Source organism: Plasmodium berghei (genome assembly GCF_900002375.2).
Source record: "Plasmodium berghei ANKA genome assembly, chromosome: 11".
Taxonomy (NCBI): domain Eukaryota; phylum Apicomplexa; class Aconoidasida; order Haemosporida; family Plasmodiidae; genus Plasmodium; species Plasmodium berghei.
The window spans coordinates 555,776-582,143 of NC_036169.2; the positions used below are offsets into that span (position 1 = coordinate 555,776).

At 21.6% G+C, this 26,368-nt stretch overlaps 7 protein-coding genes across 7 annotated transcripts; 4 read left to right on the forward strand and 3 right to left on the reverse strand.

Annotated features, from left to right (window-relative positions):
- Positions 1-1,373: 1,373 nt before the first annotated feature.
- Positions 1,374-2,468, forward strand: PBANKA_1114500 (conserved Plasmodium protein, unknown function; the record flags this gene model as incomplete). The annotated part of the gene is made up of 1 exon (XM_034565679.1): positions 1,374-2,468. One exon carries the CDS (start codon positions 1,374-1,376, stop codon positions 2,466-2,468), a length of 1,095 nt encoding a protein of 364 aa, XP_034422352.1.
- A 592-nt stretch (positions 2,469-3,060) lies between these two features.
- On the reverse strand, positions 3,061-5,001 carry PBANKA_1114600 (pre-mRNA-splicing factor CWC2, putative; the record flags this gene model as incomplete). The annotated part of the gene is made up of 1 exon (XM_034565680.1): positions 3,061-5,001. The coding sequence occupies one exon, from the start codon at positions 4,999-5,001 to the stop codon at positions 3,061-3,063; it is 1,941 nt and encodes a 646-aa protein (XP_034422353.1).
- Positions 5,002-5,988: 987 nt separating this feature from the next.
- PBANKA_1114700 (rhomboid protease ROM9) lies at positions 5,989-7,710 on the reverse strand (the record flags this gene model as incomplete). Its single annotated transcript, XM_034565681.1, has 3 exons — positions 5,989-6,068; positions 6,289-6,358; positions 6,451-7,710. 3 exons carry the CDS (start codon positions 7,708-7,710, stop codon positions 5,989-5,991), a joined length of 1,410 nt encoding a protein of 469 aa, XP_034422354.1.
- A 1,027-nt stretch (positions 7,711-8,737) lies between these two features.
- On the forward strand, positions 8,738-9,377 carry PBANKA_1114800 (conserved Plasmodium protein, unknown function; the record flags this gene model as incomplete). Its single annotated transcript, XM_034565682.1, has 2 exons — positions 8,738-9,024; positions 9,236-9,377. The coding sequence occupies 2 exons, from the start codon at positions 8,738-8,740 to the stop codon at positions 9,375-9,377; spliced, it is 429 nt and encodes a 142-aa protein (XP_034422355.1).
- A 1,367-nt stretch (positions 9,378-10,744) lies between these two features.
- Positions 10,745-16,078, forward strand: PBANKA_1114900 (phosphatidylinositol 3-kinase, putative; the record flags this gene model as incomplete). Its single annotated transcript, XM_034565683.1, has 1 exon — positions 10,745-16,078. The coding sequence occupies one exon, from the start codon at positions 10,745-10,747 to the stop codon at positions 16,076-16,078; it is 5,334 nt and encodes a 1,777-aa protein (XP_034422356.1).
- Positions 16,079-18,281: 2,203 nt separating this feature from the next.
- Positions 18,282-20,935, forward strand: PBANKA_1115000 (conserved protein, unknown function; the record flags this gene model as incomplete). Its single annotated transcript, XM_034565684.1, has 6 exons — positions 18,282-18,295; positions 18,412-18,454; positions 18,599-18,663; positions 18,809-18,939; positions 19,074-19,135; positions 19,232-20,935. 6 exons carry the CDS (start codon positions 18,282-18,284, stop codon positions 20,933-20,935), a joined length of 2,019 nt encoding a protein of 672 aa, XP_034422357.1.
- A 540-nt stretch (positions 20,936-21,475) lies between these two features.
- PBANKA_1115100 (amino acid transporter, putative) lies at positions 21,476-24,641 on the reverse strand (the record flags this gene model as incomplete). Its single annotated transcript, XM_034565686.1, has 4 exons — positions 21,476-21,901; positions 22,089-22,830; positions 22,920-23,278; positions 23,442-24,641. The coding sequence occupies 4 exons, from the start codon at positions 24,639-24,641 to the stop codon at positions 21,476-21,478; spliced, it is 2,727 nt and encodes a 908-aa protein (XP_034422358.1).
- Positions 24,642-26,368: the final 1,727 nt, after the last annotated feature.

The following is a 26,368-nucleotide window of genomic DNA, read 5'->3' on the forward strand; positions in this document are numbered from 1 at the left end:
GATATCTGAAATTATTGTTTTTATTATATTGTTTCAAATGTACTAATTAACAATATATGTATATATATATATATATATATATAAATTTATATAAATGCAAAATACAAAAACTGAGAGTTCAAGCAATTCCTTTTAAATTAATATCTTCCTCAGTATTTTTATTAATAAAAAAAAAATGACTAAAATAATTATATATAATTCAACGCACTTAATCAGAAGGAAATAAAATATATTGTCCTCTTTTTATTTTATCTTTTCATTTCTGTTTTTTTTAAAATAACAAAATGCAAATATAATAGCTGTGTCTATAATATTACCAATTAATACAGAACAAATAATTTTTAAAAAATAATCAATTCATTTTAATATTTAATATGTATATGTATCCTTTCATCATTTTACCATCTTTAGTTATATTTTCTCAATTTGTTTGTCTCCACAAGTTTATATATATATATATATACATACATGTTTATATATATGGGCATGTGCACATATAGAATATATAATTATAATGACTTATATATCATGTGTTATTTGATAAATTGATCTTAAATAAAAATGAATTAATTAAAAAAAATAAATAAATAAATATATATATATATATATATAATATAAATAAAAGGTTTGGTAGTCCCTCAAAAAAAAAAAAAAAAATAAATAAATAAATAAATAAAATATTATGTAAATAAAACTCTAATTGGAGAAAAGTTGGGTTGAATATATAAAAAAATATAGAAATGCATGAAAATAAAATAATAAAATGACAAAATGAATAAATAAAAAAACAAATGAGGTGATGAAGAACAAACAAATTATGCAAAGTAATTTTCTTCAAAAAAAATATTTTAATAAATAATTTATATGTACATATTTTGTAACATTTTTTCGCATTCCATGCGTGTATGGCATATAATTTTTTAATCCATTTTATTCCAAATCTTGCCAGGGGCTATTTAAAATAATAAAAAAAAAAATATAACACAATTAAAATAAAGTGAAAATAAATTAAAATGCCATTCAAGCATTAATTTTTTAAACACTACTTTGTATAGGTATATATGTATTATACAATTATACTTTTTCTCATTTTTTTGCGAAGTTCGCATATCGGCAATATCATGAATAATGGAATTATCATACATGTCAAACTGGTATATAATAAATTAAAATAATAAAAAATATTTTGCCCATTTTATTGGTTATTTAGTTCAAAATCAAGAGTATAAACGTTACCACAAGTTGGAAAACATTGGGTCCCATATATGTACGCACAAATTAGTGGATATGTATGTACTATAAAGTAAAGCATAATAAATAAAGCATAATAAATAAAGCATAATAAATAAAGCAAAATAAATAAAGCAAACGGAATGGATAATACTGATTGTGATGCAGAACATACAAATAACGGGATAAAAAAATATCGAAGCAACCCGTTTATAAATAACAAAGAAGATTACTTTAATGAAATTGTGGAAAGAATAATTTGCTCTATATTAGCAAATAAAAATATTAAAAAAATAAATTATTTAACATTTGATGTCTTATTTAATTTTTTTATAAAAATAATTAAAAAATTGGGATTAATTTGTAAAAAATTTTCGTCTTTAAGAGGCAGTGTTGTAGTTAATTATATTGATATAAAATATTGTCTAAAAATATATTTTAATAATATATATAAAGAAATATATATAATAAAAAATTACAAAAATTATTTTGATCATGTAATATTTGATATAAGTTTACAAAATAGAGAAGAAAAAATAGAAAATCATCAAGAAAATGAAGAAAAGGGAAACTATATTAATGTAATACAAAACTCTTATTTGTATTATCAAAATATTTGTATGAAAAAAAATAATAATAATTTTAATTCTGTAAATTCCTTTTCCCAAATAAATCCAGACAATTTACCTTCTAATCAAAATGTTAATATATTATCTTTTAATGAAAATGTTGATATCGAAAAATATAAAGAACTTATGAAATTAAAAAAAAAATATATGCATGACCATATGCCAATAGTTCCACTAACTTTAAATAGAAAAGAACAAATTACTGGTTATTATAATGAGCAAAATGAATCATATAATCAAAACTCATTTCCTTTTTTAAATTATTCATCTCAATCTTCATCTGAATTATCTGACACATCTTCAAATTCAAATTCAACTACTCAATCTCACAATTTTGAGACTATGAAAAATATTCAAATATATACTAATGATAAAGATAATAACAATAATAATTTAACACACGAAAAAGATATTATGTGTAAAGAAAAAATTGAGGTACTAAAATTAATACCCAAAATAAAAGATATATATATACAAAACTCAATCCAACAAAATTCTCAATTTAATATTACAAATGATAATTCCATTTTATTTAATTCAAACAAATATAAAGAACTTCAAGAATATCAAAATGATTTATCTTTAGGTGATATACCTTTTCAATCTTAATTTTTTTACTCTCAACTTTTATTATCAAATATATATAAGGGACATGAAATTAATAAATATCCTAATAAAATATATTAATTATATGGATATTTAACCTTTGTTCAATTTTATCACTATTTATTTTGTGCATTTAAACAAGCCCATTGTCATAAATTGGGCTTTTTAGTTATATAGCCCGATATTCGCATTGCTTCGTTTTGTTACGTTTTTTTAAAAAAATCAAACCAAATTATCAATAATTTTTTGTTTTCTATGTTATTATTTTTTTTTTTTTAAATTCTATATTTTAATTTTGTTTTGGTATATACATTTTGTATACTTTTCAATACAACTGCACATAGCCAAAAAAAAACATTTATAAATAACTTTGATTTATTCAAATGATAAATTCTATGAAAAATACAAAAAAAACGCTAAAAATAAAAAAAAGTGGACAAAATCCAAAAAATATGCAAGTTTACCAGTGCGCATTACCAAATGGGTAAAACGCACATTTAATTGTCCATGGGCTTACAAAATGATTCCCAATGCATGTACATATTCAAATGTACACATTATCTTGAACCTTTCGGATTTTACTGTTTTTTTACACTTATTTTTTTTTTTTTCCATTTTGAGCAGCATTATTATTGTTAAGAGGTGGATGAATAGGCAGAGTAGGAACAGCCAATGGGTTAGGGGCAATAGGAGATGGACCAGTAACTGCTTTTCCTTTGTTCGCTGTAAAATTTGGAGGAAAATTAGCTGGGCCTATGGTAGGATTAGATAAATTATTTGCTTGATCGTAATAATTTAGATTTGATGAAGCCCCATATGGATTTTGTGGCATATATTGTGACCAATTGGATGGTATGGTTTGATTTGAATTATAAAAATATGGATTTACATTATTCATTCCATTATAATAATTTATAGGATTTACAGAGGGTTGAGTTTTCATATCGAATGCCCATTTAATTGTTAGGGAAATTGAATAATTAGCAAGTGGTTGATCAGACATAGCAACCCTAGCAAATTCTGCATTTACTCTATTAGTAAATTGTATAAAAGCTATATTTTTGTTTGGAATAAACCTTACATAATCTATATTTCCATAAATAACAAATTCATCATATAAAACTTTTTCAATAGCATTTACTTCATTAAAATTATTAATGTATATACTTCCAATAAATAAAGTTCGACAATCATTATTAAAATTTCCATTTCCATTCATATCTTCTTTAAAAGTATTATATTTTTCTCTGCCAAATATATCCATAGTATTTTCAAATTCAAGTTCATCATTTTCTGTTGGTATTCTATGTCTATATAAACAATTATGGCCATATGCACAACAACCACGAGCAAAATAAATACAAAAATATGGTTTGTTTGCATATGATTTATCTGCTTTAGTATATCCTGAATCTTTAGAAGGATTACATTTATATTTAGCTACAAATTTGGGGTTATTATTATTATTTTTATCAGTTACATATTTACCAAACCATATGTTACTATTTTGATTTTCTTGTGTATGTTCTACTTTATTTAATTCTTCTTGTGTTACTTGCAACCTTGCTGGGTTTTTTAATATTGCTTTTACTTTGTCGCTTGTTTTCATTAATTCTAAACTTCTATTTATAAGAGAAAAGAAAGCATAATTTTTCATATCATTCCCTCCACTATTTACTAAATCTTTACTATAATCATACATTCCACTATTTTCAACATTTCCATCATAATAATAATTATAGTTGTGATTATTTATCCCGCCAACATTTCCAATATTTGCATAACCATTTATATAATTATAATTGTACATGTTATAGTAATTGTTCATACCTATTGGCATATATATATTATTAAAATTATTAAATTCAGGATATGCATTTATATTATTATTCGAATTATTTTTTTTATTTTGAAAACTTTCTTTTGAAATATTGCTACTATATCCATTTCCTATATCACTACCCATTGTTTGTACATTATTTAGATTGCCATAATATTGATTATAATAATATTGATAATTTCTATAATTCTCTAAATTTATATTATTGTTATTATTTTCTATTGTTGTAGTTTTGCTACTTACTGTTTTATTTTTTTCATTTTCATCAATTTCTTTGTTACAAGATGTTTCCCCTTTTTCAGAAACATCCTTCTTATTCTCACTCGATTTCAAATCTTCTTCAATAGATATATTACACTTAGCTTTTTTTTTAGAAACATTTTCGTTATTATCTTTTTCAACATTATTATCCCCTTTGATAGCTTCACTACTTTTTTTTCGTTTTTTGGGGTTTTCCTTGATATTACCCTCTTTTAATTCCTCATTTTTCTCATTCATTTCGCCATCCTCACCACATTTATCCGATTCAAAAACTTTGTTATCTTTATCGTCTATTTTACTTGGGCTCCCTTCATCTTTGCTAGTTTGATCGCTAATTTTGTTATTTTCATTTTCTTCACCATTTTCAGTATTTAAGCTATCCATTTTGTTTTCCTTTTCACCTTCCTTATAATTGAAAAAACTTTTAAACCCCATCTTTAGATAGCCATTAAAAAATTATAACTTACATTTACCAGTTAGTAAATGTATATATCCACATTTATGTATATATATTGACCAATTAGCTGACAAAAATTAAATTAAATTAAATAGAAAAGAATAAATAGGAATAAAGTGAGTAAGCTATACAAACAAAGCTTTAATTAAAAGATCTCAATTTTTTTTTTCATTTCTTCTTTTAAATCTCTTCTTTAATTTCAGCAATAGAAGAAACAAGCAAATTGTGAATTAAAAAAATTTATTTATAAATATGTACAAATGAATATATTTAACTTTTGCTAATTTATTATTTTTTATATTATTTTTTTTAAACTTTATATTGTTTCTTATTCCTAAAACTGTATAACATTTTCAGCTTATTATATTATATATATATATATTTTTTTTTATATACAATGTAGTATTAACCAGAATAGCATAAACTGGATTGAAATTTTTATTAGCATTGTCTTTTGTATGCCCATCGATTATTCATTTATTTTCACTTCTTAATTTTTATAATTTCGTAAAAGTTTAAACATAAAAATAAAGCAAAAAATGGATACATATAATATAAATAAAAAACATAAAATATAAAAAAAATGTATTTTATGTACAGCATTTGCTACAATAAAAAAAATATTATAGAGTATTTCGCTCTGACAAAAACTAGGCAAAACTATGCGAATATAAATATCATTTAATTAAATATATAAATTTATTCAAAAAAAAATTATTTTTTAGTATCCTGAAAAAATGTGTATATTTCATATTTATTTTATAGCTAGCCAATAATGTATAATTTTTTGTTCTATCATGTTACATAAAATATATTATTTATGTATATATTTCAACATATTATAATGGTATATACAATTTATTATTCGTTATTTTCTACAATTAAGCAAAAAAAAGGAGTTTTATGTTCATATAGACTAGAGAAATAAACATGTATATTCTTCACAATTGATAAACTTTTGATATTTATATTCGAAACTTTTTATTAACATAAGAATAATAGTAAAGAATTCCAAGGAACATTCCTGTCAAATGTGACGCGTGCCCTGTATGAATATATACAAAAAAATATGTAATTATTAATGAAAACATTGAGAAAAAATATACAATTGACAATATACTAACAATATTTTATAGAAGTCACACGTGTATATACATTACAAACAGCCAATTAAGCAAATAAACAGGGTAAAATAGTTAATTGGAAATATCGAATTTAAAGTTAACACACAAAATGAAATAAATAAAAATTATTGTTGTCTATACCTATATTATCATTCTTGTTTGCTATAATGCTGTATAGCTCGTTTAAAAAGTAAAATGAAGAAAAAAGGGCCTATAAAAATGAAAAAAAAATGGAAAAATAAAATATAATAGGTGCATATATGTATTCGATATTATTCCACATTTAAAGATATTTCTACTTACTAATGGTAAGCCTAGAACACCATATAAATATATTTTATGATTTGGATGAATAAATGTGTATGTAGCTAATATAGAGCTTATACTCCCGCTAGCACCAAGAACATAAACGTTTTTATAACCATAACTTGAATTCTTTTGATATAATATTTGTATATAAGATGAAATAATTCCACTAACTATATATGTAAAAAAAAAATTTTTTGAATTTATTAAAATTTCTAAAGAACGTCCAATATAAAATAAAGAAATTGTATTTAGTAAAAAAGATTGTATAGTATTGTGACTTATTATGTTAGTTACCAAAGTATATAATTGTTTTTCTCTCAAACTTTTCAAACTACAACAAAAATATTTATACATAAATTCTGATGTTAATAATGGAAAAGAATGTGATTTTGTTGGGGCTGGGCTAAAATAACTATAAGACATATTTTCAGGTTTAGCATTTATCCATAAAAAATAAACAAAAAAATGTAAAAATATTAAACTATAAGTAACTGGGGACTTATTATAATGATGCATTAATACTGCTTTAAAATATGGTATGTTTTTTATTCCATATTTATAATATGTTGGAATATTATTTAAAAATAATTTCCCTCTAAATTTTGCAACATTTACCAACTCCTTTAAAGATTTATTATTATTACTTATAAATAAATTTAAAAAATTTATAGGAAAATTTAAATTGCTCTTATAATTGTTACGATTTATTTTGCTTATTCTATATTTATAAAAATCGCTTTTTTCTTTACACAGATTTTTAAAAAATGAATATTTGTCATATAATATATTTTTATAATTTTCTTCAAATTTTATAATTATACTTTTTATTTTCTTTTGAATATTACTATTCTCTAATCGTCCTTTATTTAATTTTAATAAATAATTTTTTATTTCAAAATTTTGAAAATTAAATAATAAAGACTCACATTTCCGTTTCTGTTCATTGAAAATATTTTTGTCAGAATATTTTGAAAATCTACGTATTGAATAGTTCCCAATATATTTACCAAAACCATTCATTGATGGATTAGCTGTTATATAAATAGTGGAACTATTTCGCTCGTTATTAATTCTATTATTTAAAAAATATATATTGTCTCTTAAATCGTTTTTATCATGTTTATATCTGTTTTCTTTCGATTTATTAGAAAAAATATTACTTTTATTTAATTTTCTTTTATGCACATACACATGCACATTTTTTGTTAGTGTGTTTCCCTTACCCACAAATTTCATTCCGGTGACCTTTTGCATGTATATAGAGAAATATTTGGGTAAGAATATGCTGGAATTGGGGTATGAATTTTATTTGTGTGTATATATACGAGTAATGGGAAATAACCAAAATATCGAAAAAAAAATTGCTTTAAGAAAATCTATTATAAAAATAATATCTTAAAAAAATATACTCTTTTACAAGTTGCATTCGATTTAGCAGTATAACCACAATATGTTAACATTTTTTTGTCTTTTTTTTTTCTTGTTTCATTGTTAAAAGGACATTTTTTTTTGCATATAACAATAAAACAAAATACCTTATTTCTTATGTTCCATCGTAAAAAATAGCATTAAAGGATTAGCCATTTAGTTTACATGTATATGTCATATATTTATGGAAATTATCTAATATTATAATGTGCTCAGTTAAATTACTTCATCATTACTTATTGGATTTTGTAAACTGGGAAAATAATACATGTAACTATTCTTTTTCAAAAAAATATTACTTTATTAAATAATATCATTTTTTTTTGCTTCCTCTTCTATTTTATATTATTATTTATTTGTTTTATTTTTGTTTCTTCTATATTATTATTTATTTGTTTATCGACTTTTTAAAAATTTGTACATAAAATCGCCCCAACTTATATACGAAAAATATTTATATCTTTTTTACTCCATAAGAAATATTACGACAACTTTTTCAATCTGAAAGTAACTTATCAAACTGAAATATGCATATACATATGAAAAAAAATATAATAAATAAAAATTCCAAATCATATAATACAACAAATGACATGCGCTTATTCAATTTTTTTGCCCCCCTCTCTGTTTAACATATATGTTTGCATAACATTGAAAAAGTATAAATACATAAATATTTTTATTTATAAAATTGGAGTATATTTTTTTAAAAGATGACAAAAAAAAGAAAAAAAGATCGTCATCCTCTGAAATTTGTATTTTCATGCGAAATGTAAACACTCTTTATATATTTTTATAATATAGTGTTAAAAAATATAGAAAATTAATATAAGAAATACAAAAAAAAACAAGGATGATATTATTTACTACCCTTTCAAATCCTTCATGTACAAAAATAAACAAAAATGAAGAAAGTATTTTAAAAAAAATAAAAACAGTTGACGATGAATACATAGAATGTGAAATAAACAATAAAAAAAAAAAATGGTCTGAATATAAATTGGCAAAAGAATTTTACAAATATAATCATAATTTAATATGCCTAAAAAAATATGAATATAATCCTTTTAAAAAAATATGTCAAGAAAATTTCTCTTTTTTAAAGGAAGGGGAAAGATACTACACATCCAATGATATGTTGTAAGTTTCGAAAGTTTACCTAAATACACACATATATATCCAAAAATTCATTTATTGAGTATAATCGTTATAACATTGTATTGAAAAAAAAAGAGATAGCCAATTAACTATTTTTTTTGTATACCATATATGTCTTATTTTTTCATATTTTTCTTTCATTTTTTTATTATTTTATTCCTTTATATATATCTTAAAATTTTCACTTTCTTAGGCATAAAAGGCATTATAAGTTAATATTCGAAAATTTAATGAATTCACCATCTATTCAAATATCATTTTGTGGAATTATCATGACAGCTATTGCATGGCTAGTTGATTTAAAAAATAAAAAGTTTAAAAAATCACTAGTTTAAAAATAGCAAGCTTAAATAACAAACTTAAAAAAAGATATGCATTTTTTTAAACAATTATATAGAGATATATAAGGAAAATATTAAATTAAAGAAAATATTCTCTTTATATCTACCGTCTTATGATACCTTTAAATAGTATATTTTATCAAATAAATTAAAGTGACATATAAAAACTGTACAGTCAATGGATAAAATCTAAATGATGAGGAAATATAATGATAAAAAAAAAAAATATTTTTTATATAATATGTTAATAAAATTATAAACCAGAATATACACACTATGTGATATATATATAAGTATATACTTTTGGTTATCAAACCTTTGCTTTATTTTAATTAATTAAACCCATAAAAACACGAAGCATAACTATTTATGCTTTGCACATACTTTATTTTTACGAAAATATTTTCCTTATTTCATTTTTTATCACATATTGTTGTTAAATATAAAAAAATATGCACACACATTTTTTATAATAATTGTAGATCATTTGAAAAGAATACTTTTCACTTTCTCCTACTTGTTTCGTAAAATCGTTTTATTTTATTTTTTTTAAGTTTTATTATTATTTTTTTACTTATAAAATTCGTCCATTTTATATGAATGTTTTTTTTTTTGGAAGCAAAAATAAGTTTATTCATTCTATATATTAAATATTTGTAAATAATTTATTCAATTAAATTACTTTTTTTTAAAACAAAAAATATTATTTTAAAAAAGCAAATAAGCTTGAGGAATATTATTTTCACCTGAAAAACTGAACGATCCAATCCCCTAATATATTCTACAAAAAAGAAAACATAAAATCTGAAAAATGGGTAAGGAAAACAAAGAAATTAAAAAACATATTCAAACAAATTGAAGTAAAATAGTATAGTATAAAAATAACTAAACAGGAAGAACATATATATCCATAATATTGACAAGCTAATATACTATTATGGATATATGTGTACAAACTACTATAGGAATATATAAAAATTCTTAGCTGTTACAACGATTTTAAAAAAATATATCATATATAAAAATGGAATAAAAAATTATATGAAGTTATAAAAATACATATATTATGGCATCAAATAATAATAATCATATAAAACCATAAAACATAATTAAAATTAAGAAAAGTTTGTTTTTGTTTTTTGTGTTTGTTTTGTTATTTACTTTTATAAATATACGCATTTTTTAATGCTGCTATGGTTTTATATGTATATACATACCGCTTTGTAAAGATTTATTATATCATTAATCAGGTTTGCAGAAGGAAAGCGAAAAAGAGAAACATGTATATATAATCATATACATACATAAATATATATATACTACTGCTTTTTTTTGTTCTTTATTCCCGATGAATATATAAAATGGACTATAAAGAAAACAGTGGGCAGGCAAATATAAAGGATATAGATTTGTATGTTACTATAAAACTGCGGTTTTGTATTTGCCTTAAAGAGAATAATGATATAATTATTGGGAAAAAAATATATGATGAGAAAAAAAAATTAATAAAAAAAATAATTTATTTAAAAAAGTTTATATTGAAAAAAAAAAGAAATGGAGAATCACGAGTGGAAAATACTCAAATAAAAAATGATGATAATATTGTAGAAAAAAAAGGTGACTCGATCTCATCATATATTATACAAACAAGTCAAAATCAAAATATTATTGATAAAAAAGACGAAAGTAAACATAATAATTCTATATTCAATTACACAAATATAAATTATAAAGAATGGCGGAAGGAAAAAAACCAAAACAATTTTTTTATAACTTGCTATTTAATTATAGACAATGAGTTTTTTTCTCACCCAGTTACTCTCGAATGTGATGAGATTAAGATAAGAAACGAAAGTGATAGAATCAAAATAAAAAAAAAAAAAGAGGAATTCCTTGATCCAATTGATATGTTTATAGAAAAAAAAAAAAAAAAAATCGCAAATAAAATATTTATAATAAATAAACGAATATGTTTTCCACTGAAATATCGTCAATTAAGCACAAATAGTTACTTATTATTTATTTTTCAAAATAAAAATAACACAGATGTAAGTTATTATTCGTTTTGTAAATTATTTACTCAAAATGGGGTTTTAAAGCAGGGATTGCAAATAAGGCATATGTATTACACAGGAAATAGTAACAAAAAAAACAACAATATAATAGCTAGCAAAACTGCTCATCGTGTTAATAGACATGTCACTGAATCATTGAAGAGGAACATTATTTATATTAAGAATGGTTCTAAAAATAAATCAAAACAATGTCTTCTTCGTTTTTTAAAAAACAATTACGCATATAATGATTTATTAAATGTCTTTAATTTAAAAAAAATATATATGAAAAAAGAAAAATACACATTTGGTAAGAGCAATGCAAAAAACAAACTAATAGCACACGCCAAATTTTCTACTGACAAATTTATAATAAAAAAAAAAAAAAATAAAGTTAACTTTATAAGATCAAATCATAAATTCAAATCGTATACAAAAAAAGTATTACATATTGATAGTATGATTCAACAGACTAAACAAAAGGGAAATGATGAGAAAATTATCTCATTAGGAAATAATTTGTATGATAACAATCAAGAAATCCCCAATAATACAAAAGCCATAAACAGTTTTAACATGGGTTTGTTTAGAGGGGAAACATATTGGAATTACACTATTACTTCAAAAAAAAATAAAAAATTTTATTTAAATTTATTAAAATATAAACGCATGGAGCATTTTATATATTCCCTAAAAAGAAACATAATAAAAAATTATAAAACTTTTGAGAAAAAAAAATTAATATATGAGAAAGAGATAAAAAATGAGAAAATCGACAAAAACAATCATCGAATAAAAGAAATAGGATATATAAAATATGAAGTTAATCGAAATAAAAAGTGTAGAGCTTTCACAAATTTAAGTGAAATAAATACAAAAAAGAATGAAAATTTTTCAAATAATATAACGGATATATGTTGGATAAAAAATAAAAAATTATTAAAATGGAAAAATGGATATAGTTATATAAAAAAATATAGCTATTTGTATGATTTACATAATGGTAGAATATCAGATGTTGGAAACAGAAATACATTTAAATTACTTAAAGGTGTAATAAATATATATAAAAAATTTAAAATTTTTAAGGAAAAAAAAATAAAAGGATATTTAATATTTAATTGTGTTAGTTTTAATAAAGCCAAAATATGCTATAATGAAAAGAAAAAAAAACTAATTACATTTCATGAAAATATTTTTAATGATATAGGAAATAAAGAAATTGAACCCCCAAATTTTTATCATAACACTGATTCAAATTATGATTGGTTTTTTAATTCATTCGACTATGTTGGAGATACTAGTAATATTAATAATTTAAGTTTTAATAAATTTGTAAAATATGTTGCAAAAGGACAGAAGAAAAATAGGCGTGGAAATTTATTTTTGAACAATTTCATATTTGATGATAAGAAGGGTAACAAAATAAATAAAAAAGATACAAACTATCCATACAATCGATTTAAGATAATAGAAAACAAAAAGGATTGTGGAAAAAAAAAAAAAATTTTATGTAAACGAAACACTGTGGATGTACTTCGAAATGTGAATACAAGTCATAGACATACAGAAAAAAAAATGAATGACATATTTGATCATATTAGTAAATACACTAATAGGATTAGTAAAAATATAAATATAAGCAATATAAATAGATATGATGATTATCCATTTAATTTTTTTTTAAAAGAAAAATACGAAAATAAAAACATATCTGTTGCCACTCCACCAATAGATGAAATAAAAACATTAAATTATGTTTTAAGTATTCCTTTAGCAAAAATAAATGATGATGGGAAAAAGTGTTTATGGAAATTTCGTTTATTTTTAGTAAATCGAAAAGAAACATTAGGAAAATTTATTAAATCTGTAAATTGGAATGATAAAGATGAAGAAAAAGAAGCAATCAGTTTATTAAGAAAATGGTCAAAGCCATCTCTTGAAAATTGTCTAGAATTATTCCATTTATATATGCATTATAATGTTATAAAAAAATATATTATAGATATCATTAAAAATGCAAAAAAAGAACAATTAAAATTATATCTATTTCAAATTATTCAAAGATTAAGAACATTTAATTACCAACGTATCGATGATTTATTCATTGATATATTAATACATAAATGTGCAAAATCCAAAAAATTATCCATCTATTTATATTGGTTTCTTCTTAGTGAAACACAAGATAAAAATAATGGAAAGTTATATTTACATATTCATAAATTATTTATAAATAAATTAGTTAAATCCAATTCAAAAAAAAAAAAAAAAATTTTAGAAATTTTAAAAAATCAAAATAGATTTCGTAATCAGTTACTTTACCTAACAATAATAGCTAAAAATAAAAGTGATCATATTCAAAATAAAACAAAAAAAATTAGGAAAAATATATTTTATTATAGGCAATGCTTTGGCTATATAAATATCAAAAATTTTATTAAAAATAATATATTTATTACTGATCAAAAGGTTTATAACTTTTCTCATACTTCCGAATCTCAAAAAGATGATGATCATATTTCTTCTTATCTTATTGATCCTAATTTTTTAAATCCATCAACAGCTGAAAAGGAGTTACATCAACACAGTTCCACAAATTCACCATCAACTTTCATTTCATCTAATGCATCTCTGATTAATCAAAATGAAGAAAATCAGTCTTTAAAAAAAAAAAACAATTTAAAAATTATTCCAAACGACCTTTGCAATTCTATATATTATCTAAGTCCAGAACTCACGATTCATTTTAATGCGGATGAAGATAAATATGCATTTCGGTATGAAAGAAAATGTAACATGTCAGATGAATATATTAATAGCAATGCTATGAGCAATGTTAGTCATAATCGAAATCGTGATCATGATTTTGAAAATGAAAACAACGGATATGTGATAAATTATATTGATGACTCTAAAATAGTAAAGATAGAAAAAAATAAAGATAGTTCCTTTTTTTATAATTTTTTACAACCTAATGATGGCTTTGGATTTTTCCTTAATTATAGTGATGATGATAAAAACATTGAAATTTTAGATGATTCTATAAATATCGTTCAAGAACAAAAAATAAAAAAAGTAACTACTCCTTTAATTTTGCCAATAGATCCAAATACTGAGTTATTAACTTTTTTACCTGAACATTCATATGTTTTACGATCATCATTATATCCTATTGTTATAGCTTGTTTAGTCAGAAAAAAAATTAAATTATTTCATTCTGATTTCCATAACTTAATTATTAATAAACAAAAATATCTAAAAAAAAATATAAAGAAGAAAAAAAAAAATTATTCATTATATCATTTCTATGATTCGAAATTTATTAAAGCGTTATATAATTCGTTTGATAAAGCAAAAGATTTTCAATATTATTATAAAAACATTAAGTGTGTGAATAATGTTATTTTTTATAGAAAACAAAAAATAGAGCGAATAAGCAACCCTTCACAAAATAATGAGCCTTTTATAGATGGAAAGAAACAACACACACAAGTAAGAAAAGATATTCTGAAAGAAATGCAAATAAAAATTTCAACTGATAATGGGAAATACAATAATGATGATTCAATAGCAGATTTAAATGAAAATTTTGGAGACATTGATTATACCTTCAGTCCTGATTTTTCGCATTTTGAAAATAAAAAAACTGATAATGATTCACCAATTACACCCACTTCAAAACCAGTATTGAAAAAGAAAAGTGGCATAAATAATTTAGATAAACCATACTCTAAATTGTATGAAAAAGAAAATGATCCTTCGAATGATCACCTAGAAAAAGAATTCGCACAAAAAGAAAAACAAAATAATATTAATAAAAAACGTGTAAAAAAATATAATGAAATATATGAACTAACTATTAAAAAATATATATATAAAGCCGGAGATGATTTAAGGCAGGATCATTTAGTTATACAAGTTATATATATAATTGATAATATTTGGAAAAAATATGGATTAAATTTAAAACTAACATTATATAGAGTTTTGGCTTTATCTACTAATGATGGATTTATTGAATTTGTAGATTATGCTGAATCTATATCTTCTATAAAAAAAAATTACAATGGTGAAATCAGGCAATATTTTATTCATCATAGTAAAGAAAGGAATACTCCTTTAGGGTTTGATACAGAAATTTTAGAAAATTTTATTTCAAGTTGTGCTGGATATAGTGTTATTACTTACATATTAGGAATAGGAGATCGACATTTAGATAATCTAATGGTATCTAATGATGGCCGTTTTTTTCATATAGATTTTGGATATATATTTGGTGAAGATCCTAAACCGTTTTCACCTCCTATGAAATTGTGTAAAGAAATGATTGAAGCAATGGGTGGGGCCCAAAGTGTAGGGTATGAACAATTTTTAAAAAAATGCTGTTTAGCATACAAGTATTTAAGATACCATTCGACATTACTTATAAGTTTATTAGATTCTATGTGTGAATCGGGCCTAAAGGATATGAAAACGGCACCTGAATTATGTGTTTTAAAAGTTCAAGAAAAATTTAGATTAGACTTAAATGATGAAGCTGCAGAAATTCAATTCTTGGAAGTTATTAATGCATCTGTCAAGACACTTTTTCCAGTAGTTGTAGATAAGCTTCATGAATGGGCTTTAAACTGGAAATAATATTTTTTCCAAAAAAAAATTTATTCCGCGCATTCCTTTATCAGCCAACACGTGCATCTTTTATTTTCAATGACAATTTTTTTGGAGAGAACTTTATATTTACACCATATATATGTTATTCTTTTATTGCATATATTATTTTTTTGTACTGCATTTACAATCCCCATATGTTGTGGTATTGTTGCACAACATGATTTATCAATCTTTTTACTCTTTTCATCTTTTTGTTGATGTTTAACATTTTTTAAATTCATTTTCCTAATTTTTTTCAATCACCAAATTTGGAATGAAATATGATTTCTACCACCAAATAGTAAATAAGAAAATGAGTAAAAAAACATGAAAAATTACATCAAATTATTATATATATATACATATATTTTTGCCTACGAATAATCACCAACTCTAATAAAAATATTTTTTTATTTTTGTATATAACTCGAAAAATAAATTATCATTTAAAAAAAAGAAACAGACTAATTTATAAGCAATAGTTATATATGAGAACCTATAACATATCTTTATTTTGTCCATACAAAGATTTTAATGAGAACAATAAATGTTAGCCTTTAAAAATACAATTTAATTCAATCGTTTTTTTACGTATATATAGACAAGAAATAAAGTAATACTACAATTCGTGCTAATATACGATATATCCCAGAAAAAATAAAAAATTGTATTTTGCTTAATTTGGGATAAGATAAAAATACGGTTCATTTTGTTGGCATTTTTCAGGTTGGTGCAAACATTATAGAAAAGGCTATAAACAGCTGCACACACGTTAGTTAGACAAAAAACACATGTATATATATAAAATAGCCAAGAATGTAATGAGTTTTTAAGAATATTATGAACAAAACAGAAATTAAAGGAAACAAAAAAAAAATCTATGAAATAATATTGCATGTTAAGGTGAAATAAAATATGAAATGACATGTATATATGAAAGAAGTAAATATATAAATCTAAGGTTTATTTTTTTATACGTTAATATTAAAATTAAGAAAATATGGAGTTTGCATATATACCTAATTAGACAAATTCATAGATTAGTATAAAAACATTATCTGCATTTTAGTATATATGTAAATATATATACACACACATATTGCTATTGTACATATTTGTAGAAAAAAAAAAATATATGAATAGGCAAGGGAAAAAATACCCTATATATATATGCATACATACAAATAGCCCTTTTAATGTTATTTTAAAAATATAAATACAAATTATGCATAATTATGCACACAAGTTTATGGAATGAAATTTCTAATCCTTTTAATAAGTATATATTTAAGTCTACAATTATTATATCTTCAAAAAAACAGTTTACACGTTGTATAATTAAAGCTTATTATTTCATTTATTTGGTATATATGTATTGTTTTTTTCATATATATAAATACTAATGAAAACATAAAGCCCCAAATTATACATTTATTAAATAAAGATAAATATTTTCTCTTTTTCATTCATGAGATTAAAGAAATTTATAAGTCTAAATTTTTAATGATAATTTTGTTAAAAATTTTGGTGCTTTTTTTAGTTAGGCATTGTTTTATTTAAAAAAAAATAAAATAATAATTATACTAATATATCGAAAAAAAAAACAGTGATTTCTATATATATATGAATTAAAAGCAAATAAATTGGTCTACATTATTAAAGAAATTAAAAAAATATAATATCAATAAATTTAAATTGAATAAGCTTTATTTTAAGAATTAAGAATAAAACTTAATAGCGATTATATATGTACTATATTTACACATTTTTAATTTGTTTTATACGATTGAATTTGTATTCACAACACTTTTTTTTGTCTAACTTTGTCATATTTGTTTCTTTTCTTTTTTATTCATTTTTGTTTTTGTTTTTGCATACAAGTCAATTATTTATCTGTTTATAATATAGTTTGTCTTTTACACATTTAACAATTTTGAAAAAAGAAATAGAATTTTGTTATATTTTCAAAAAACAATTATAAAGGACAATTAAAGACAATTTTGTAGATCTATATTCAAAAATTTGAATAAAAAACAAACATCAAATTATACAAGTATTTATCCAAACGTGTATAAGGCATTGAAAGTGTTTCTTAAGAAGGAATCATATGATATTTTTGTGTTTTGAGCAAATTCAAAAAAAAAACATAAACCCTAAAAATAATATTTAATCAAAATATTATACTACCAAAATGAATTCTTTAAAGTAAAAAATATATAGTATAAACAAATACGAACAATGTGAATAAATATATTTTTTTTATAATTTTCTAGAATGATTTATTTTGAATTTTTTTGATTTTTCTTCATTTTTTGATTTAGAAAAAAGAAGCAAAATATCCTTTGGGGAAAAAAATGGAGAAATGTAAAAACAAATATATTGATAGTGAATATATACATATATACATTTCGCATCAAATATTAATACTGAATATTTTACATGTCAAATATTATTGCTGTGGAAATTATTTTTTAAATATATATATTTCAAATGCTCGTTCCTTTACAGCTAATACAACAAAAAGCGATAAAAGACGAAATGAATAAGCAACTAAAAGTATCTCTAGAAAAACAGTAAGATAATTTTTTCGAAAATTTGCAAAATGAAAACATTATTTAATCATATAGACAAACATCCATATGTCAGTATGATGTATATTCTTTTTTTATCTCCATATATATATATATATATACATTTCCCGTATTTTTTATTCTATAGAAAACAAGAAGAAGAAGAAAAAGAATGCACCTTTAAGCCACAAACATTGTGGAATCAAAGTTTTAAAAAAACAATTTCATTTGTTGATGAGTTTTTTGTTAAATTGAAACCATATATTGAGCAGCAGCAAAGTATGACTATATACTGATACATATATATCCATATATTTTACTTTCTAATTATGTACATGCTTGTTTGGCTGTCTACATACATAAATATCCATGTGAAAATATATACACATACATATAATATCATTTTGATGTAGTGTATTTAAACCATCTGAAGGACCTTGAAGTTGATGATCAAATATTTGCAGAGAAAATTAAGGTAAAAAAAATATATTTTTATTTTTTTTATAAATTCACCATTTTGATTTCATATATTTAAACAAATATGAATATATACCATTTTTAAAATCCGTAGGAGGAACTGAGATTAATGCTTTCAAAAGCAATCGATAAAGAAATAATGGAAACAATAATTGAAGGGTATAAAGGTATTCGAACTAGAGGAATGAATAAAATGAAAAGAGAAAAATTAGATATTCTATCAAAAATGATAAAACTTGAAAGGGAATATAATTGTTTTATGGCCAAAGAAAATGTAGATAAAAAAGATTTAGAAGAATGCGGATTTGATTGTGATTTGGCAGCAAAGTTAAGAAATGATATACTTAAGGATTCATTATGCCCAAATTCGTTGCGCGATTTTGCAAAAATTAGACAAGAAATTAATAAAGTATTAGAAGAAGAATTACGAATAAGAGAAAATGAAAAAGATTTTGTAGAGGAAAATGTTCATTCGAATGAGCAAATATTTTCATACATGGAAAAAAATGAATTATTATCTGGTAATGAAGAATTAAATAATTCGGTAAATATTTCAAGTAATGGTGATACTGGAAAAGTAATGGAAAATGGAAAAAGTAATAACGATGATACAAACAAAATAAATGAATATGAGCAAAACCATTACAATTTTATAAATACAAATAACGAAATAGGAATAAAAGATAATCATAATAAAAATATGGTTTATATGACTAATGAATATTGTTTAAATGGACAAGAAGAAAAAACAATTAATAATATACAAACTGAATATAAAAATGGACATAATAATATTAACCATTCAGAAAATGAACATGTCCAAATGCATTATAAAAATCATATACACAATTTCCCACAAGCACCTAACAAAAATCTTATCAATAATGAAGGAAAAGAAATAAAACGCGAAAATGTGAATAAAAATGTTATAAATAGTTCAGGAAATATGAAAATTCAAAATAATAAACAAAATAATGATTGGAATAAAAATTCTGGAATACATACAAAAAATGTTTATCTTAATGAAAATTATATGAACATGTTAAATATAAGAAATGGGAATGAACATTTATCAACTTTGAAAAGAAACCCCAATTCAATGAATGTTATTATAACAAAAAATAATGGCATAAATAATACAAATAAAAATAACATGAAATATGCAGATAATAGTTATTTTGGACAAATGAATGAACTAAAATATGGAAATAAACATTCAGGATATATAAATGGAAATGAAAAACGTGTAGAAGGGAATACTAATATAGATCAAATACAAAAAAATCAATTTGTGAATAAAAATTACAATCCTGTTTCATTAAATTTTAATCAATATCCAAATAATACACAAAATAAAAATATGATAAAAAGCAAACAAATGTATATACCTCAAAATGTAAATAAAGAAAATGATATATTTATAAATGATAGTAAATTAAAATCTCCAAACAATATTAATAATGATATATACATTCGCGAAAATGCTCAGTTTAAAAATACACGATATATAGACAAAAATCTGTATAGCATTAAAAATGTTAACAAATTTTACGATTTTTATAATGAACAACTTAATAACATTAAAGGAGTCAGTACAAATATTCCGAACTCTGATAAAATAATATACGGGCTAGATAAGTATTATACAAATAATTCAAATATAAATCAAACAAATAAAGTGGTGTTATCCAATTTTAATGAAAATACTATCTTACCAGATAATGGATATTTCAGAAAAACTGATTTAGATATTAAAAAACAAAAAATATTTCCAAATTTTCACTACAAAAATAATTAAAAATTTATTTAAAAAAGAAATGTAGAACAAATTTTAAATCTCCTCGAAAAATGGGGCATTAACAAAGAAATTTAAAACTCAAATAGGATTGCAAAAAAAAAAATGCTTAACCTTCTAATCATTATACAAAATACGTTTTGAATAATTTTTCATTAACTTATATTAGTTATCTATTCATTTCCATTTTTTTCGAAGCCTAAATATTTTTATATTGTTTCTTTAAAAGATTCTCTTTTTTCATATCCAATTTTATTCTTTATTTTATATTAAATATTTTGGTGTAATTTTTATAATATTTTTAATTTTTTTTTTTTTGTGTATATAACTATTTATAAGGCACTTTTCGCTATATAGAGTTATATCAATTATTTTGCACATATATGCACTATACATATATTTATTTGTTTCGAGCCAATGCTAGGACTAATTGATAGCATCTGCATATTGCAATAATAGTAATGGTTCTTTTGATATTCAAACAATTTAAATAAATGTGTATATATATTAAGTTTTTGTAAACAAAATATGAAAAATGTTTGTCTAGCCCCTTAATGAAAATTCACCATAAAATGAATTTTTTTTATTTCGTTTGATTTTATCAAAGGGGATATGATAATCTAAAATGTTAAAATTATTAACTTTAAATATATTTTTTTTTTTGATTAATATTAATAATGGTACATGTAAATAACAAATATAAACATATATAACATAAAGTAAAAAAAAAAAAAAATATGGATCGATCCCCCAAATTATATTCTTTAAATTAAAAAATGCTTCGTTTTTTATTAAAAATTCATTCCATAAATGTAAAAAGCACATAAATATTAAATCCATAGCAAAATACCGAAAAAAAATTATCAAATAGATGTTATACCAGTTCATATATTTTGAATTTTTGTTGAATTCGATTTGGATATGCTTCGATTTATCAATATTCCCAATGATTAATAGGTTGATTTTTGCCTGCATAAAAAAAAGCGAAAAAATACACACAAATATATATATAAAGGTTATTCAAACAATAGCATCATCCCTTTTTTCAAATACTCTAAATTCGGTAAATGAAAAAATTGTCTATTTTATAATACTGTGTAGGTTTATGCCTCTCATTTTTCTATTTTTCTATTTCTCTCATTTTTCAGCTTATTACAATTTCTTTGAGGCCAAACAGGGTAGAGTTTGAATTACGATATGATATCCATTGAAGGGTGGAATATATAAGTATCGAAAAAAGTGGAATAATAAATATATTAATAAATTGTCTAATAAAATATAATAAAACTCTATTTTGTAATTTTAAAAGGATTTCAAAATACATAAATATAAATTCATTCAAAAAGATTAGGATCATATTTAAAGCTAATGGAAATAATCCAATTTTTTTGGTCGTTTTATTTATCCCCCGTATCCAAAAAAAATTAAAATTAATATAAAATAAAATTAATAAAATAATAATATGAGATAATTGTGTTATGCATATATCTAAATAATTTATATTTATGGATTTATAAATATAATATAAACAAAATATAAATATCCACCCTAATGCAATAATTTTTTTTTTAGTATTTCCTCTAAAATGAAATATATCATTTAAAGACAAAAATAATATATCTATCCTTTTTGATGCTGATATTAGCATAAAATTTAAATAAATAAATGCAAATATTATACTCAAAAATAAAGTGAATTTGTTATAATAATTATGGGCTACTGGTACAAGGATATAATAAAAATTTCTTTTTATTAACTTAAGTAAAAAATAATAATTATTTTCAATATTTTTTAAATTCTTCCCAATTATTACTGAAAATGTTATAAATATTAATATATCAAATAGGAAACAACACATTACAATCAGGTATGTGCAGTATATTATATTGATTCCGAGTCTAAAAAAGAATGGCAAGCGATGTCATGTCGTTTTTTTATTTTTTATTTTTTTTTTATTTTTTCATTTTATTATTTTTTTTTTGGCTACCTGAGTCCCTTGGATGTGTAAAAATAAATCCCAGAATGAAAAGACATATTAACAATACAATGCATCATACATGAAATCCAAACTTCATGATTTGACAAAATATTGAATATTTTTGAAATGTTTAAATCTACTGACAATAACTCAATAAGGGAGAAATCACGTAAAGAAATAATATCAATTGTAAAAATAAAAATTATTAAAAATGCAAATAATTTTATTAATTTATTGGATGATTTATATTTTGAAAAACTGTTGTATAAGAATAAAAAAAGAAATGAATATAATACAATACTTCCTCCAAAATTTTTTGTCTTTGGTTCTGTGTATTTTCTTAGTAAGGTATCATACATTTTCATACTCTACAAAATGAAAACAATAATATATCATACATCCCTATTGATATATATATTCCTATTTTTTTTTTTTTTTTTTTGAAATAGCCTTTTTTTCTATACATTATACAAATAACTAAGAAATAAAAAATGGATAAATAATTTGAAAAAAAGTATATTATACACTTACCAACTTCATTGTGTTTATTTCACATTTTCCATCAGCGATATTATAAGAACATATATTTCTAGAAATGTTGCAAATATTTTTATTTCCATTAAATTTTGAGCATATTTTATTATTAAGATTTTTGTATACCCATGGATTTTTTTCAAGAAAATAGTAAGAAAAATAATGCAAATGTAAACATATAGAATCTATGCATTTTATTATAGACAATATATATGATATAATTAATGAAATAGCTATTGGCAAATGACAAGTATTTATAGAATTGAAAAAAGAAATACAACCATCTAATACAAATCTCCCTCCATTTATTTCTTGTAATAAAAATGGAGCAGAAAAAAAAACATAAGTAATAAATAATGGAAATATAATAGCAATTGTTTTATATTTTATAAATAAATATAAAGATGAACTTAATGTTGTTATAGAATATACTACACAATATAATACAAATGTATTTACATCATAATTATGAAATTCGTTTACTTTTTTATATATCCATGGTAACATATATAAATTACAATATTTTAAATATTTCATATTTTCAAAGACACTTGCCATTTCAATTATATCATTATATGATATACCAATAGATACAAGATAATACAAAAAATTATCACAATCGTATTTTTTTTTTTGGTTTTTTTCATTTATTTTGCAGATTTTGTTGCCTTTTGTTTCTTCGCCATTTTTATAATTTTGTTCAGAAAAATAAATTGAATAATCACATAAATCATATAAATTTGTATACCCCTCATATTTTATATTATAACTTTTTAACAATTTTAACAATTTTAATCTCTCTTTTTCTTTTGCGTCTTTTATTTCAATACATTTGTTATATTCATTTAGTTTTAACTTTTCCACTCTATCTTGTTTTTTTTTGTGAAATAATTCTGAATGTTCATAAGCTTTTAAAAATAGTATAGATCGAATTTTTCGTATATCACTATTATTATGCCTAATTAAATTTATTATATTTTCCTTTGTAATTATTCCCAAACTTTTATTTTTATTTTTTTTTACTATTGAACTTTTTGTTTTTCCTATACTTCGAAATCCTAATGTATGTTTGTTTCGAAACATTTTAGAATAATTATTATTATACTGAGATATTTTATGCAGGTACTTTTTTTTATTTTTTATCATTTTATCATCTTTTAATTTTGAAGATATTATTTCTTTATTTGTCGTTTCCATTTTTTTTTCAAACTTACAAAATTTATCATTCATCTACTTTATTTATTTTTACTGACAAAATATATACTTGTCTGTACATGGACAAATCTCGATATACAATATTATTATATGATCAAGTACACATTTCACCAAAACGAAATTAAATCTTTCTACATTTTTTAGAAAATTAAACAAATATATTATGACAATTTAGTAGTTATATTTTATTTTCCCCATTAAAAATGTATCATTTGTTTATTCTCATAAAACAGGTCATGCACATAAATATATTTTTTTTTTTTTACAGCTAACTAAACCTTTCTTTGCATTATTTCATTCACATATATTTATAAATTATTTGTGTATAACAAAAAAGAATAATATAAATAGAAGAGCATACTGCCAACTATACAATATATTTTATGGTATTATCCAGAATAATAGGGACTATATATATACATGTTTATTTGTAGAGTTGTGGATATATATGATACATTTGCTTATCCAGGCAAGTGCATAATATATTTTATTCTCGTATATTACACAAACATATTTGTATCTATATTATTTATTATAATTTTTAAATGAACAAATATGAATATAAGTTTACAAAAATGTTTACATATACTTTATTTTTGTAGACAAGTTTATGATCAATGTGCATATATTTTGATTTTCTTATAATCCAATAATAATAGAATCCTCATATATATAAATTCAAAAAAAATAAATAATAAAATAAATATTTTTTGTGAAAAAACATCACTTAAGTTGTTTTTCTATCAGCATATTGTTCATGCATGCCTATATATTTATATAATAATATTTGATCGTTTTTTTTTTATTTTTCTATGAAATTGGGAATATCTTTACAATTTAGACATATTTATATATTGCGTAGTATGCGCATAAGAGTTTGTGTGTGCAAAATTAAGTTTTAAATTCGAAAAAAAGGAAAATAAAATGAAACAATATATATATACATACTTAAAAAAAATACATATTTTTTAATAACCAGTCTTTTATCAGTCTATTTTTTATTATTGAGAAAAAATTGTGTAACTATAAGCTTCGTTTAATACTTCGAAAAATATCTACTTGATTACATATATGCCAATTGCTTCTCATTATATATATATTTAATTTTTTTTTTTGTATTTAATAAAATGTGCAGTCATGAATATATTTATTTTTAGAATAATATTTATATTTGTTAATTTTTTTATTAATTTGGATATATATTTAGAAATATTAAATGTTTTAGTTTTCTAAATGTTACTAGCTATTATATTATTCATTTTTTATTGACTATTTAATATGCACTCTCTATATATATATAATATATATACCGCCTTAAAACAAAAATAAATCCTATTCACATAGAAAAACATATAGAGGGATAGGTGCATATATGGATGTTTTTTTTGTTTTGGTTTTTTATTACTGAGTTGTATAATATCTATAACAACAAAAAGTATAAATTATAATTATTATGATATGATTATATCTTTCAATTTTATTATCATATATAATATTTATACATTGTTATATATTTATAAAAAAATGCAATGATATTTATATATATCGAAATATGATATAATATATATGATTATGCTATGATGTGTGTAAATTATATTTATTAATTTTTTTTATTATTTTTTTTTATTACTTTTTTTTCTATACAAAAAAACTATTAAAATTATTCAACGAATGTTTTTTTTTTTAAGAAATACATAGCTATAATTAAA